At 44.1% G+C, this 15,999-nt stretch overlaps 1 protein-coding gene across 1 annotated transcript; it reads right to left on the bottom strand.

The window, feature by feature from the left end:
- Nucleotides 1-200: 200 nt before the first annotated feature.
- Nucleotides 201-15,798, bottom strand: LOC116822617 (transmembrane 4 L6 family member 1-like). Its single transcript, XM_032776637.2, has 5 exons — nt 15,427-15,798; nt 11,716-11,781; nt 5,329-5,474; nt 4,307-4,493; nt 201-3,598 (listed from the first exon to the last, which is right to left on the bottom strand). The coding sequence occupies exons 1-5, from the start codon at nt 15,595-15,597 to the stop codon at nt 3,578-3,580; spliced, it is 591 nt and encodes a 196-aa protein (XP_032632528.1). The 5' UTR covers nt 15,598-15,798; the 3' UTR covers nt 201-3,577.
- Between the last annotated feature and the right edge of the window lie 201 nt (nt 15,799-15,999).

Here is a 15,999-nt window from a genome sequence, read left to right as displayed (position 1 = left end):
TAGCTTCCAGGAGATAAAGCCTGATTCTTGAAGACTCACGGCGAGACTGGGAGGGTTGACAGCCCTGCTCTCCACTAGTGACCACAGTGTCTGTATATTCATCAGAACATTAGAAATGTTGTTTTTTCCATCACCTCTTCTCCTCCTGTTTAAAAAGTTTCAGTCATCCAATTAGGGAGCAGAAATGATACCATCTGACTTAAGTGACCAGTCCTAGCAGATTGCTCATGAATATCCGATAGACTGAAATTTGTTTGCCTAAACTACTTGACAAATACATATGAATAATGAATAAAGCGATAGAAATCAGGGTCAGCACAGGAATAATTTGCAAACAGAAGAAAAGGGTAAATTTGCAAAGACATTGTATTCACAATGAATAATTTGCCCAGTTCTGACAGAGTCTAAGTTCCCTTGTTAATAGGGTTAATGTTTTTCCTACAGGCTCAGTAGAGTTTGTTAGTGATGGTTTTATCCTTCCTGCTTGCTGTGATACAATGTAAGAGATTATAGTGTTTTATGAAGAGTTGTCTAATTGTTATTGTTTTTTTACATGAGTTTCAAAGCAGCTTTTCCTTGAAAATGCTTTTCCAATAAGTTCTCCCAAGTTTCACTGTCACAGCTACACATACAAAGCAGTTCTCCTGTGCCAAAGCTCCTGCCTGACCAATATTCAAGATAGGCTTTTCCCTAACATCTCCCCTCTTTGCAACCGAACTCTTAGCAGCAAGCCGCCTGTTCAATTATTTTGCTTCCACTGCAGAAACTCATTTGAAGAAACAACATCTAACGAGGCAGCTCTTCATAACAGAGTGTAAGTAACCTGTTTCAGCCAGTTAATTTCTGGTTTCCTTGGGAGGTGGGGAGAAATAGTATTAGGTAGGAGGCTAGTTGGGGTAGAGTGGGTGCGGGGTGGTCAGGTGAGTGATGATTGGCTGTGTCAGAGCTGGAGTGATGGAGGAGGATAAGTCTAGGAACAGGAGCAGACAGAAGCCAGAGCAGAGGAGTAGGCAAGAAAGAGGAGAGTGGGAGTAGCAGATAGTAGATGCTGGTGCTGCAGGAGCAAGAGAAGCAGGCAGGCAGTAGTGAAGCAAGCAGCATTTAGGGCATCATGTCTGGAGAGTTGAGTAGTGCAAGGAAAGGGGGAATCAGTGGCTTAAAGTCAGGCTAGGGTCAGGCCAGCTGGCCTAGGAGAGGACCTTCATGACAGCTTGTGTAGGGTGGGGCAGACACATGGACCTGCGTGAAGAGGAGAGGTGGGTGAAAGTAGTTGGTTGCTAGCAGGTTCTGTCTGCGTAAACTAATGGCTGCAGCACAGTGGCTGTGAACCATTTGGTCACACACTGGCTGTGAAGCACTGCTGTAGTGCTAGGAACAAAGGCCTGAATTCTCAGCTACCCTATGGCCCCTTAGTGTAACTGAGAATCAGGCTCAAAGGGTTTAATACACTAGAAGCACGTTCATACAGGTCACTGTACAGCAGCTGCACATTTCTCAGGACATGACAATGAGCAACCCATTTAAACTGTTAAATGTGAGATAATCTACAGTGCGTTTTCATGCAGTGAAAGGACAAAATTTATACAATTTAGCCAAAGAAAGCACCACATTTTATTTCATTTTTCAGCAGTTTTAAAATAAAAAGATTGCTGCAGTAAAAGAGACAGAAGTACTGTGAACCTCATCTCTGTTCATAGCCCCTTGCATACTTGCATGTAGCAGGTGGAACTTTCAGAGCCACTTACACGATCTGTATGCATCCAAATCCTTTATTTATGTTTGAAAACCCTGGCTAACCAGTGTATTTCTCTCATGCTTTTTATTTAAGAGAATATGCTTTAAAACATGATGGACAAAAATTTCAAATATTGGTGCTTAAGTTGCACCCCCTAAAATATACCTATTGCCTGAACATAACCAGGGTTTATTTGTTCAAATGAGGGATCTGCATGCATATGTTAGGTGACAGCATGAGTGACCGGATACTTCTGTGTGCAAAATCCTAATGTGCACAGGGAAAAATGCCCATTTGTGTGATCAAATGGCATAGTCAAAACATTTTTGAAAGAGGAATTAAAGGTTCCTCCTTTCGCAAAACAGATCCAAAGTAACCTAACTTTACAGTTATGCAGTTTTGAAGATCTTCTGATATATATGTAAAATATCTTACTACTTTTTGTCTTAAGCAGAAGAACCAATGGCAATTGTAGGAATTACCTTTTGAAGTGGCCAATAAAATGACAAAGAATTCACTCCTGAAATCACAGACTTTAGCAATCACACGGATTTAGCATTTAGGGCTTGATCTTACACTCAGCACTTTGTGGGTTCAATGCTGCTGTAGTACTGAGAATGATGCCATTTGGTGCCTTTTGAGGCTTGCTTTGGCTTCTCAGAAAAGCATGCACGAGAATAATCAGAAATGCAATTTAAAAAAAATTAAATACTGAGTATGAAAATGTTGTACACTAGGATGTGCATATCTGACTCCCCTGGAAGTGAGTCTGAATTTTGTTCCCCCCTTATTGTTCAATGAGGCTAGTTATTGGCTAGTTGGTTGCTAACCTTGCATGTTGGACCAAATGCATCTCCAGTGCTACCCCATGGGGAACATTATTACCTTTGAAGTGCTGATTATCAGTGGAGCATTGGCACTTTACAGACCACCATGGCCTCCTACAGCACACACAGAAGGGTGAGTGGAGGCTGGCTCCACAGAGGTTAAAGCAGGTTAGATACTGGCCAACTGCCTGCTACACAGGGCCTCCACGTGCTACAGATATTGGAACTATTTAAGCAACATCACTATTGCTAGGTCCTGAAAATGCCCTTTCTGAGCCAGACCTTTAAATGACTGAAGACCAGTGCTTATGTACCAAAGTGATAAAAATGGACAGAGCATGACCTGAAGATGAGCTCTGTGTAAGCTCGAAAGCTTGTCTCTCTCACCATTGGAAGTTGGTCCAATAAAAGATATTACCTCACTCACCTTGTCTCTCTAATATACTGGGACCAATATGGTTACAACGACACTGCAAACATAGACAGAGCACTGCCAGAGAATCCATTCCAGTTTTACACAGGGCCAGGACAGGGTTTGGGGAGCATTAATGAGCATCTTTAGACATCCAACCAGTGTGGTTGAGTTCAGTTGATAAATCTTTATATTGACAATTAATACATTCAGTCCAAATTCCCATATACTACAGCCAGCACTTCAAAGTGACATGCTTGCTACACAGGGCAGCACTTGCGGGGTAAGCAGTGAATTTTAATTGGAGAATGTTTGTGATTGAATGTTTATATATGCCAGGCACTCCTGAAAAGACAGCATTACGTTGCCAGTACGAGACTTAGCCTGGGTACTTAGAGGAGACAAAAAAGAATCTTTGACTTCAAAAGTTCTAGATAATCCACCCCCTCCCATCCAGATATCTTTATAAAATATTCTGGAGTTGTTCTGAAAGTCCTGAACATCTCGGGTTCCCTCTGTCCCCACAAATATAGCACAACACATTATGATTATACATGAATCCCCGCAGATCTATGCTTGTCACTAGCATTCTTTGTAGGTGATTTACATTCCAGCAATATGTGTCTGAAAGGCAAGGAAGGAAAGAATGTCAAGTTAATTAAAGTTCCAGATGGATATCAGGCTTGCAACAGGAATCTTATTAAATTAAAATAAATGGCAACCCCCACCACAACCTCCTTGTGGAGAGAAATCAAAATGTAAAGGTGTTTTTCTTGAAAAAGAAGAGACTTGCAAGCCAAGAAGAGATTTCTGCCTCATTACAACCCACAGATAACGTGACCCTGAATCTTGGATGTCCATGGATGGGCTTTAATCCCTACATTTTGAAAAATGACTTGTGACTTTGGGTGCCTTGGTTATTGAATGCCCACTCTGAGACACATGCTTTTCAGAGGGTGGGTGCTAAGTATTGTCTGAAAATCAGATATTTTTATGTAGCTCAAATTCAGTACCTGCAAATTGAGATTCCCCAAATCACTGGTTGCTTTTGAAAAGGTAGTCCTAAATAACCACAGCATCAGACCCTTTGTCTCCTCTCCATGTGGGAATAAATGGTGTTGTGTTTTTTAAATGGGGCATTACTTTTTATTGTTTGTCCAGCTATTTAAAAAGTCCTTGAGATTTGGATCATTTGTTTATATATCTGATATTATACACTATCAGAACAATTTACTGTAGTTCTGTCAAAAATAGATCTAAACTTATCATAGAGTCTGAAAAATACTAGTAAAAATAATATTTACTTTGTGATATCTTATATCATATACTCACCTTTCTTTTCCTCATGCATGTGCCACATATGAATCCAATAAGTCCATTGATGACTTGAATAAAGCAAAGAACAGCTTCAATTGTACCAATCCCCAAGAGAAGAGAGAACAAGACAATATTCCACATAATAACATTTTCAGGTTTTTTGCAAATGCTCCATGTTGTCTGATTAAACAAATAATTGTCTCTGTAAGTAGAAAAAATAATTGACAACTTATTATGAAGAGTGATTCAAAAAGACTTTACCAGTTAAGAGCTGTACTTCAAAGACCAGGCCTGATTCTCTCCTTGGTATCTTTAGAAGCCATTTTCAAAGTGTAAAGTGAATGTTAAACTCTAACATAGTGGTCTGGTAGCATATTATACCCACTTTGCGAAGATGTAATTGACAACTTAAGGTGCAGGGTCATGGAGCATTAGGCTTGCATTACATGGCTGTCTGAATAAGATCCTGTGTTTTGTTTCAGGACAATTTTAATGGTAAAATACAGATGTCCACAGAATATAAAAAATGTGCCCATAATCTGTTACAATATCTCACCCAGTTTCATCAGAATTCTCCAGTCTACTTTGCAAGATGTTGTCAGTGTTAACTTGCAAAAAGCTAATGGAGAGATTTTTGCTTTGCTTTTCAGAGGGATGTGGGAGTGGGCTCAATTTGGCAGATTTCCGTCCGTGTGATGTTTTAGCCATGTGACTCCCTTTGGCTTTAATAGGAGTCGAGGCTCAAATCTCATACAGTCCCATGAAAGTATTGCACAGCCCTCACACAAGTCTGGTCAACAGCACAATAGAAACAAAGCACCCATGTCCTCCAAAACAAAAGGAGGCAGCTTCCCAGAGAATGAGCCAGAGAACTTGGACCAAGTGAAGGGTAGCTGGGGCCTGCTCACTCAGAGTGATATAAATTCAGGATTTGATAGCGCAGAACATCAGTTCATTTCAGAAAAACCTAGATTTGCTGTTAGAAGGGTGCAAAAATTGGCCCTTACAATTTGAAAGAGTCAGTATGTCATACTTACGTCAATGTGTCATTCCTGAAAGGGTAGATGTAGTCTCCATCACCAGTGTCACAAAGAGGCCCACTAATCAATCCCAAGGATGAGATGACCACACAATATACCCCTCCTGCAGCTCCCAGTACAGCCAGCAACACAGAGAGCAGCATCTGAAAGGGAGAAGGCCCTGAACATCATCTCTGTGGACACAGACTATTATGGACACCTCAGACTGTGAATGGAAAGGGAATCCCTCTTTATCTGTTTTGCACTTTAGGCAATAAATAATGACAACCGGGCCTGCATCACTGCAGCAGGAATTTGAAGTTGTTGAATATTTCCAACTCTGGTGCAGCTACCTCCTGGCTAAAGAAAAGTGCAAATTGCATCCACCTGCCTGCAGAGATGGATGAAGCCCAGACCTTTAGGAACATAGGACTGGATGAGTATGTCTGCACTGCAGCTGGGAGCGTGCTTCCAGTCCAAGTAGATAGATTTGCACTAGCTCAAATAGCAGTGTGGATGTTGTGGCATAGGCAACAGCCCAGACTAGAACCTACCCTAAGACCAGGGGGCCAGGTGGGCTTGGACTCGGGTGGCTGGCCTGAGCTGCCGTCCATGCTACTATTTTCAGCATGCTAGCTCGAGCAGAGCTAGTGTGAGTCTGTCTACCTGGGCTGGGAGGCTTGCTCCCTGACTGTAAAGCGAGAAGAGTCCATTGTGATCATCTAGTCTGACCTCCTGCACATCACAGGCCACAGAACCTCACCAACCCCTCCTGTAATAGACCTAGAACCTCTGGCTGAGTTAGTGAAGTCCTCGAATCATGATTTAAAGACTTCAAGTTACAGAGAACCCACCATTTACATTCATTTAAACTAGCAAGTACATAAGAACGGCCGTACCGGGTCAGACCAAAGGTCCATCTAGCCCAGTATCCTATCTACTGACGGTGGCCAATGCCAGGTGCCCCAGAGGGAGTGAACCTAACAGGCAATGATCAAGTGATCTCTCTACTGTCATCCATCTCCATCCCTCTGACAAACAGAGGCTAGGGACACCATTCCTTACCCATCCTGGCTAATAGCCATTTATGGACTTAACCACTCTGAATTTATCCAGTTCTCTTTTAGATGCTGTTATAGTCCTAGCCTTCACAACCTCCTCAGGTAAGGAGTTCCACAAGTTGACTGTGTGCTGCGTGAAGAAGAACTTCCTTTTATTTGTTTTAAACCTGCTGCCTATTAATTTCATTTGGTGACCCCTAGTTCTTATAATATGGGAATAAGTAAATAACTTTTCCTTATCCACTTTCTCCACATCACTCATGATTTTATATACCTCTATTATATCCCCCCTTAGTCTCCTTTTTTCCAAGGTCCTAGCCTCTTTAATCTTTCCTCATATGGGACCCTCTCCAAACCCCTAATCATTTTAGTTGCCCTTTTTTGAATCTTTTCTAGTGCCAGAATACAGTGACCCATGCCCCAGGCTGCAGAGGAAGGCAAAATCTTCCTGGGTTCTCTCCTAATCTGACCTGATAGTAAAGTCCATCCTTACTCCAGATACGATGATCAGTTAGATCCTCAGCATGTCGACAAAAACCCCCAGCCAGACACCTGGGCAAGGATTCTCTGTAGTAACTCAGAGACCTCCTCATCTAGTGTCCCATCATCGGTCGTTAGAGATATTTGCTGCTAGCACTCGCAGATTGGCTACATGCCATTTCAGGCAATTGTACCATCCCCTCCATAAACTTATCAAGCTTAGTCTTGAAGCCAGTTAGTTTTTTTGCCCCCACTGCTCCCCTTGGAAGGCTATTTCAGAACATAAGAACGGCCATACTGGGTCAGACCAAAGATCCATCTAGCCCAGTATCCTGTTTTCCAACTGGCCAGTGCTGGGTGCCCCAGAGGGAATGAACAGAACAGGTAATCATCAAGTGATCCATTCCCTGTCTCCCATTCCCAGATTCTGGAAAACTTCACTCCTCTGATAGTTAGAAATCTTTGTCTAATTTCAAGCCTAAACTTGTTGATGGCCAGTTTATATCCATTTGTTCTTGTGTCAATGTAACTCTGCTAGACCCCCAGTCATTGGCAGGTGGGATCCAACCTGGGACCTCTAAAGCAGGGGTAGAGAACCTACGGCCCGCAGGCTGAATCCAGCCTGCTGCTTCATTTCATCTAGCCTGCCGCAAGTCTCCCCATCCTGCACCCAAAGTCCCTCCCCATCCTGCACTCCAACTCTCTGCCCCAGGTTGGAACCCCATACACACCCAAACTCCCTCCTGGAGCCCACACCCGCAAACCTTCTCCCTCACTCCAACCAGGGCCACCCGGGAGAGGGCAAGTGGTGGTCCCGGTCTTCGGTGGCATTTCAGCGGCAGGGGGCCATTCAGTGCTGCCGAAAACATGGAGTGACTGACAGGCCCCCTGACGCTGAAATGCCGCTGAAGACCCGGATCGTCGCTGGGTGAGTACATGTGCCGCAGCTCCCCCGCTTTGCCCCAGGCCTCCTGAATCCTCTGGGCGGCCCTGACCCAACCCCCTGCCCCAGCCCTGAGCCTGCTTTTGCACTCCAAACCCCTTAGCCCCAGCCCATAGCCTCCTCCTCCTACACCCCAAACCCCTCATCACCAACCCCACCCCAGAGCCCTTACCCCCAGTTGGAGCCCTTACCCCATCCTGCACCCCAACCCACTGCCCCAGCCCAGAGCCCCCTCCTCCACCCTGAACCCCTCATTTCTGGCCTCACCCCAGAGCCTAGGGGAAGCATCAAGCCTCTGTGCCCTCCCGCAGGGCTGGAGTCATGAGCGCCGGCTCACCCTGCTGTGGAGAGAAGCCCTGAGCCTCTGCACCCCACCTGAGGGCTGTATGTAACCCATGACTGACTTTTTCTGTGGCTCAATGACCCCTTATAGAAAAAAGGTTCCTCACCCCCTGCACTAAAGTTTAGGGCATGAGCCTCTACTGGAAAGGTCTACAGTCTGGGGTGCGCCCCCTAGGGGAGTGCAGAGAAATGTTCCAGGGGGTGTGGCTGGGGCTCAGACCAGCCCCCAAAGAGAGGCAGGGAGGAAGCACTGCCCAGCTCCACTTCTGGCTCTGGCCCTGTGCCCACGGTCCTGGCTGCTGGCCCCATGCTCAGGGATCTGCTACCAGCCCTGTGCCCAGGGTCCTGGCTGCCCACCCTGCTCCTGGGGCTCTGTGCCAAGCTTTGGCTGCAGGCCTTGGCCTCTGGCCAAGGGTCAGCCCCCGCCGAGGGTCCACTCCAACCCCCAGCTTTGGCCACAGCCTTGTCCCACTTACCCCTGCCCACATCCCCCCTCTCCTAGAGCCGTGGCCTCGCTCCTGCCTCCATAGGGGGTGTGAGGTCAGGGGTAAGAGGGGACGTGAGGTAAAAAGTTTGGGGACCACTGCTGTACTGGATGAGTGAAAAGCTCCTAGCCAAGGCTGTAGCAGACTCATTAACCTCTAGGTGATCTAGGTGCCACTAGAGGGGGAGAGAGCACCACACCCATCAGGCATGGGTTACATCAACATTAGCACTTAAATAATTCCTCTCCCTCCCAGGTATTTATCCCTCTGATGTTTTTCCAGAGCAATCGTATCTCTGCTCAGTCTTCATTTTATTAGGGTTAACAAGCCAAGCTCTTTTCATAAGATAGGTTTTCCATTCCTTTGATCATCCTAGTAGCCCTTCTCTGCGCCTGCTCCAGTTTGAATTCATCTTTCTTAAACATGGCATATCAGAACTGCACACAGCATTCCAGATGAGGTCTCACCAGTGACTTTTTTAATGGCAATAACACTTCCTTATCTCTACTGGAAATACTTCACCTGATGCACCCTAGGATTGCATTAGCCTTTTTCATGGCTGCATCACATTGGTGGCTCATAGTTGTCCTGGGATCAACCAATACACCCAGGTCTTTCCTCTCTTCTGTTGCTTCCAACTGATATATGCCCAGCTTATAGCAGAAATATTCACTGTTTGTCTCCAAGTGCATGACCTAGTACTTTGCACTATTAAATATTATTTTATTTCTATTACCCCGAATTTCAAGGTCCTCCAAATCTTCTGGTATGATATTCCAGTCCTCCTTCGTATTGGCTATACCTCCCAACTTTCTGTCATCTGCATGTTTTATTAGCACAGTCCCACTTTTTGTGCCACGGTCATGAATGAAAATGTTAAATGACTGGTACCCAAATCAATCCTTGAGGAACTTCACTAGTAACCTCCCTCCAGCCTGACAGTTCACCTTTCAGTGTGATCCATTGTAGGCTGTAATGTCAGACTAACGGGCCCGTAATTTCCAAAATCACATTTTTCCCTTTCTTAAAAACAGGTACTATATTAGCAATTCACCAGTCATAGGGTATGACTCCCAAATTTATGGACTCATACCTGAAGGGACCTCCTTGGTCATCGAGTCCAGTCTCCTGCTTTTTCAGGCAACCCCATCAGATAATCCCATTCATAAATTTATCAAGCTCTATTTTAAAACTAATTATGTTGTTTCCCCCACTATTCCTATTGGGGGGCTCTTCCAGAACCTTTATCCTCTGATGGATAGAAACTATTTCTAATTTCCAGCCTAAATTTATTCATGGTAAGTTTATACCCATTTGTTCTAGTGCTTGTGTAACCCACACCCCTTCTGGGTGTGGTGTTCTGTCCCATCTAGTGCCACCAAGACCACTTAGAGAGCAATTAATGAGTCTGCTCCTACAGCCTTAGCTAAGAGCCAGTTGGCTTTTAGCTCATGCGATAGAGGCTCATGCTTTAAGCTCCTAGAGGCCCCAGGTTTAATCCTGCCCACCAATGACTGGGATCAGTTGGCATTACATTAGAACTGTCCTTTAGCTCAAGTAATTCTTCTCCTACCTCTTGATGGCTTTAATTGTCTGTGGTTTTATAGCAGATCCGCCAGTGGTAGCAGCCCATAAGACTGATCCACTGCATCTCCTGGGTTCCCTCAACCAGCCACTTTTAATAATCTAAAAATATATGGTTGTTGTTTGTATATGGAAAACTTTTATAAGTGGTGCTACCAGTGGTGCCTTTAATTAGGGTTGCCTAATACTTCTTGCTATAAGATGTAGTTTAGGTTGCTTATAACTTTGCCAGACTTAACCATTTGGGATAAAAATTTTCATGTTGGGTGTCTGGCTCAGCCTGGATTTATTTATTAGAAAGTTTTGGATAAAATGGTTCAGCCAGTTCCAGGAACAACATTAGGCAAAATATATTGTTTTTCCACCATGACTGAGCATGCTCCATGCTGGGGCTCCAGGGGCTGAGCAGGAATTTCCCTGCAACTGCTCCTCTGAGCTACTGGGGGCTGCTGTGGTGCCACAAGGAAGATTGTCTGTCCAGTGATCTTAATGCTCCAGATGCATTGGTGGTGGAGGAGAAGGAAGTAGCTTTGTAGTGGAGATTTACAGAAGCTGGGGAAGAAGATGAAGACTAAGACAGGAAGGGGCAGAGGGGAAGGGTCTTTAGCCACCAGAGAACTCTCCAGTCATGGAATCAAACCTGGGATTCCAGAGTTTCAATGTTCTCTGCTCTCAGCAAATATCTGTAAAACCCACTGGTAAAATGTGTCTCATTTTCCTTGAGTGGCTGATCTACATAGATGATGTCAACCTACTACTGCTATTGGTTACTGCCTTAGGTCAAATGGCAGAGATTTGTGTTGTAGATCTAAAGGTTCCAAACCTATTGGTGAAACATGTGGAGGATAGTATGGTTCCACATGATGAAATTTCTGGTTTTTTTTCCAGTTTGCTTATTTAAAAACGTAGGAAGCTACAAAAAATTTACATCTAAGATTGAAACATGAAGCACTCAGAAATTAGGAAATGCCAGAATTGAGGATGCAATTCTTAATTTGGCCCCCTTGTGCATTATGGTATATAGCAGAGAAGTTTTATGGTATGTTACTTCTGCATCATGAAGCATGGCACTCTGGCACTGTCCTCACGTGAACAGCCACAGGAAAGGGGTTAGGCTGTGCCACCCTAGAGGACAGTATATTTTGCCAACTACCCCTGTTCACCAGCAAATTGGAGCAGTGATTTGTTCCACTTGGAGTGGGATAGTGCTGCTTTGTCTCTCTCCACTCTATACTTATTATTGTGGCTAAATGCCTCAAACCTGTCCTGGGGTTAGGTATTAGTTTATATAACATTCTTGCTTGCTAGATGAGGCTGCTCCTGTGCTGGGGTCAATCAATCATAGGCCAAGCACAGGGATTCTGCAAGTCAAGCCCTATTTCTGTACTGAGGGGATTGGACTGTCAGTGGTTGTGTGCTTTGTGCCTTTCCATCTGCTCAGCTCCCACTTAAGGGCTGTTGTTCATGGATCATAGTGATTGCCCTTTTCAGCATGTAAATTGTTGCTTACCCCACATCTGTTAGCGCAACATCCAGCTCCACCTGCGCCCAGCATCATAAATGCTGGCAAAATAACCTGTAAGTTAAGAACATATTGAATTAATGTGTGAGGTCTCCACGTACTCAGCTTTAGTTGGACAACAATGTGTGAATTAAGTGGGGTCATAGGATTAAGCTACTTTAGCTTCTTCTGGCTCTTCACTCTGTGTTACACCACTGAGACTCTCTTGTGCACTGGAAGAGTGACTTTAGGTAGCTCCATGGTATTCCAACTGACTCTAAGGAAGTTCAGTACAGTGTTAAGGGGACTAAAGGATAGATTCACAGCTAGTGTAAACCAATGTAGCTCCATTGACTTCAGTGGAATTACACCAGTTTACACCAGTGGAGAATTTGGTCCAAAATTAGAGTGAAGGGATTTAAATTGCACCATCTTACTCATCATTCCTGAATTTGGCCTTTTTTATTAGACCACAGGAAGGTGAAAACAACACAATTCAGTCAACACTCTCTGAGCTCAGCTCAGTTTGATCCATGGTAATTATTAGCTGGAGTCAAGTTGATAGGGTGTAGCCAGCAGTCCCATCCATGACTGTGCCATGGCAGGATGTCCTATCATGCCACATAGAGTCTCCCTAGACCAGTGGTTCTCAAACTTTACTAACCTGAGGACCCCCTTTTTGATTTTAAAATTTTTCTGGGGACCCCCAACCCCCCTGCTCAGCCCCAGGCCCCACCCCCAGTCCACACTTCCCCCAAGGCCCTACCCCTGACCACTTTTTCCTGCCCCTGCTCCACCCAGGCCCCTCCTCTTTCCTGCCTCTTTCCACCCCTCCCCAAGTGCCCCCATTCTTCCTCCTTCCCCTCCCTCCCAGCACCTCCTGCATGCCTGGGTGTGAGGGGGAAACAGCTCTTCTCTGGTGTGCAGGAGGTGCTGGGAAGGAGGGGGAGGAGTTGAGGGAGGAAGGGGGGAAGAGTTGATCAGTGGGGCCCACAGACCCCCTGGAGTATCCTCATGGACCTCCAGTTTGAGAAATGCTGCCCTATACAACACTGGTTGTAGAACTACAAGGTCTGTCTGTGTCCAGTAACCAGAATAAAGAATCCCCCTTTATGTTCATAAAACAGCGGAGTCCACTGTTGTTTGTGTATCTCTTTCATGCAGCAACAAGGGAGAAAAAAAAACATTTAACTGTGGCTGTCAAACCAGGGAATGGAAAGAAGGACGGACTGCGGGGCAGGTGGAGTACTTGAAACCATTAACTCTTATTTTTAACTGACTAGATTCAGCCTGACAGTGCCCCTTTAACAGCTCATAGCAACACTTCTACAAGTGCTATGGGCAGAAAGCGAAGAATATAATGTCCATTGTAGCTTAACCTCAGTGGGGAATTCATGTGAACAGAATGAAAATACTTCTGTTGGAATTTGGCTAGGGCATTGGGATTAAAAAAAATCCTCCTGTTGTGAAAAGTGCAATGAGGCTGTTAGCAGTTCAACCCCAGCAACACAGTGTCCTCTAGTACCCCGCTCAGTCATTTTAGAGTATTGACTGAGAGTCAAGAGTGCCATCTACTGAATCAGCAGCTCTGCTTCCCTCACTACCCTTGTTTTTCTTGAAGGCCTCCTAGCCAGTCTGTGAGTGGGTTATTTTGTCTTTGCTTGGAGCAAGTTCATTGGTTTGGAGTGAAGGGCTTGTTTGTTGCGTCTTGTTTTTTTGAGCATCTGTAACTTCCCAACTTTTGGGTTAGAATGAAAATTTACCAGTTCACTGGTGTCAGTGAGGTGGGGTCTATGTGTGAGGTGGGGCTCAGTCACTTCACAATGGTGCCATTGTGTGCGCAGATTGACTCATGATGAGTTTGCAGCATTGAGCGCTCATAACGAATGAGTCATTCTTCCTTTCTTCAAATGTCTGAATTGCAAAATAAGGAAGTTTGAGGGGTTTTAAGCAAAATAAAGTCCTGTGTTCTGTTTTTATAAGGGCATGTCTTTTAAAAAGCAGCCATAGAAGACAAGGAGAGAGCAAGGTTGAAATGAGCCAAAGCTGGCTGCTAAATGGGAAGATTGTTCTTGTGGTTCAGGCACTGGCGTGGTACACAGGAACCTGGATTCAGTTCCCAGCCTGAGACTGACTTTCTGTGTGACCTTGAACAAGTAGTTTAATTTCTTCATGTTTCAAGTCCCTTTTTGCCACTTGGAGATAACACCCCCCTTCTCCCATGCTTTGTCTATTCACATCTCTTTCTCAGTCCATCAGATAATTTGATGGAAAACGCATACACTTAACAGCACTGTTTTGCTGATCAAAAACTAATCATAGTGCTGTTGTCAGTGTTTTGGAGATCAGTGCAAATTCTTCTTCCCCTCGCTGTGTCCATTTTTGATGTGAACCATCCTGGCCACAGCCTAGCCTTATTAGAACCCTTAAGAGAAGTCATGTTCTGAACATGACACAGGGCTGTCATGCAGAACATTAGTTTCTTCTTTCACTGAAAGCCAGCAGCCCCTGGGCTTGGAATGGTATGAATTTTTTGCAAGTGCCTGTGGTACAATTTTCAGCTTTGTTCAGACTCCCTGTTCATACATCCAGGCTCAGCATGAGGGATAGGCCTATCGAGTAGGTGGATGGTATGCAAGAAGAGCCAAGCAAGCTATTCATAGCCAAGAATTTACTCATTTTTCTGTTTGTGAAATATGGTCCTGATCCAAGCCCATTATACTTAGTAGGAGTTTTTCCATTGACTTCAGTGGCTTTTGGATCAGGGCCTTACTGAGAACAGACTTTGATTTTTATGGATTTGTTGTTCATAAATATTCAGTGAGGAGTACATTTCATCTCCTCCTTTATGTGAGGAGATGAGAGCCTATTTAATGTCTGTGGTCTATTCACTTAGACTCTTTACTATTCATTATTTGTGGTATATGATTGGTCACCTCAGTTGCATGGCTTTTTTTCCTGCTCCTTGATTGCATGACTGAAAATTTATAGACAAGGACAAGCACTTCATATGATCTATTCAAACACAATGCATATGCAACTGTGGGAATTCACACAAAGAACAGGCATTCCCCAAACATGTATGTGGACAAACACCTGGTCACACACATGTTCACAGAAAAATGACCACAAGAAAAATAGGTTCAATCATTTTCATAACAGCTATTTGGAATTCAAACAGTGCTCACAAAAAAGAGGAGCAGTTCAGCACTACTTGATTTTGACAACAGCTCCAATAACGGCAAGCCCAAGCAAGCTTCACTGCCTCATGAAAGGTGAAAATAAAATCAATGAAAGGAGAAACAAGGCAACACAACTCAACAAATGTGAGAACTTACAACCCAAAGCTGAATGTACACATTGAGCCTCAATGTGAACAGCAAAGAAACTTGTGTGTTTGTTTACTACATATATAATGAAAAGCCAACATTTTTGTTTCCTCTAATAATTGGAATTTTGAATTTCTTTGTACACCAAGATTTTCATAAAGAAATTATATTTTTTATATATAGGTGATTTCCCCTTAGCCCTCCGGAAATATGCCTTTTCAGTTTTGGTCCCCAGATAGTTTTAGACTTCTCCCCACAGATAAGTTGTATCATCTACAAATGTAAAGGGAACCCCCAGGGATTGTTATTTGGAATCAAGAGAGGCATTGATAAGCTTTAAAAAGTTGAAATAATTAAAACAACAACAACAATGACAAAACTTCTCTCTTACCAGTATCCCAGCTCCAAGAATGCCATGGAAAAACCAAACCAAATCAGTTATCTTGTCGGGGTCTGTAACATTTCCATTGGGGAAATACAGGAGAAGATTGGAGATTATGGCACAGACAGCTAATGGGAACAACACGACCCCAATGCACTTTGAACACTTCCCAGTGCACATTGTAGCTCACCCCTCTGGAAAGAAATGAGAGAGGAAAGTATGGGTTATGGCACAGTTTAAAAAACAGTGACACTTTACAAGGCAATAATTTTCTTCCGTTGTTAGAGAGAACTTTAAAGTATGTGACACTCGTTATGAAGCAAAATATTTTCAATTAACCTTTTATTTAAGAAAGACGCTACTGTATAGAGCCCTTTCACTTCCAGTTCAAAACTGGCGCAGGTTAGTAGTAAACAAATACTGGCTGCTCAATGTCCTATGTGAAATGTATTGGTGATTTCATTCTAGTTCCTACAGAACAGCATTAAGATCACCACAGTGACTGGCACTAACTGGCACCCTTGCTAACGGTCTCAGGAGTGGCGTCAAGGACTGAATAGGCATGGAGACTGAGGCATCCTC

The sequence above is a fragment of the Chelonoidis abingdonii genome, chromosome 1, assembly GCF_003597395.2.
Source record: "Chelonoidis abingdonii isolate Lonesome George chromosome 1, CheloAbing_2.0, whole genome shotgun sequence".
Taxonomy (NCBI): Eukaryota; Metazoa; Chordata; order Testudines; family Testudinidae; genus Chelonoidis; species Chelonoidis abingdonii.
The sequence above is the reverse complement of the archived record's forward strand: the minus strand, read 5'-3'. Positions and strand labels throughout refer to the sequence as shown.

What these genes read in the sequence shown, in the direction of transcription:
- LOC116822617 (XM_032776637.2), bottom strand. Translation starts at nt 15,597, where the DNA reads ATGTGCACTGGGAAGTGTTCAAAGTGCATTGGGGTCGTGTTGTTCCCA. An exon ending in TTCTTGGAGCTGGGATACTG is followed by an intron (nt 11,782 to 15,426) that starts GTAAGAGAGAAG and finishes CTTAACTTACAG; the next exon opens with GTTATTTTGCCAGCATTTAT. An exon ending in GTTGCGCTAACAGATGTGGG is followed by an intron (nt 5,475 to 11,715) that starts GTAAGCAACAAT and finishes TCTCCCTTTCAG; the next exon opens with ATGCTGCTCTCTGTGTTGCT.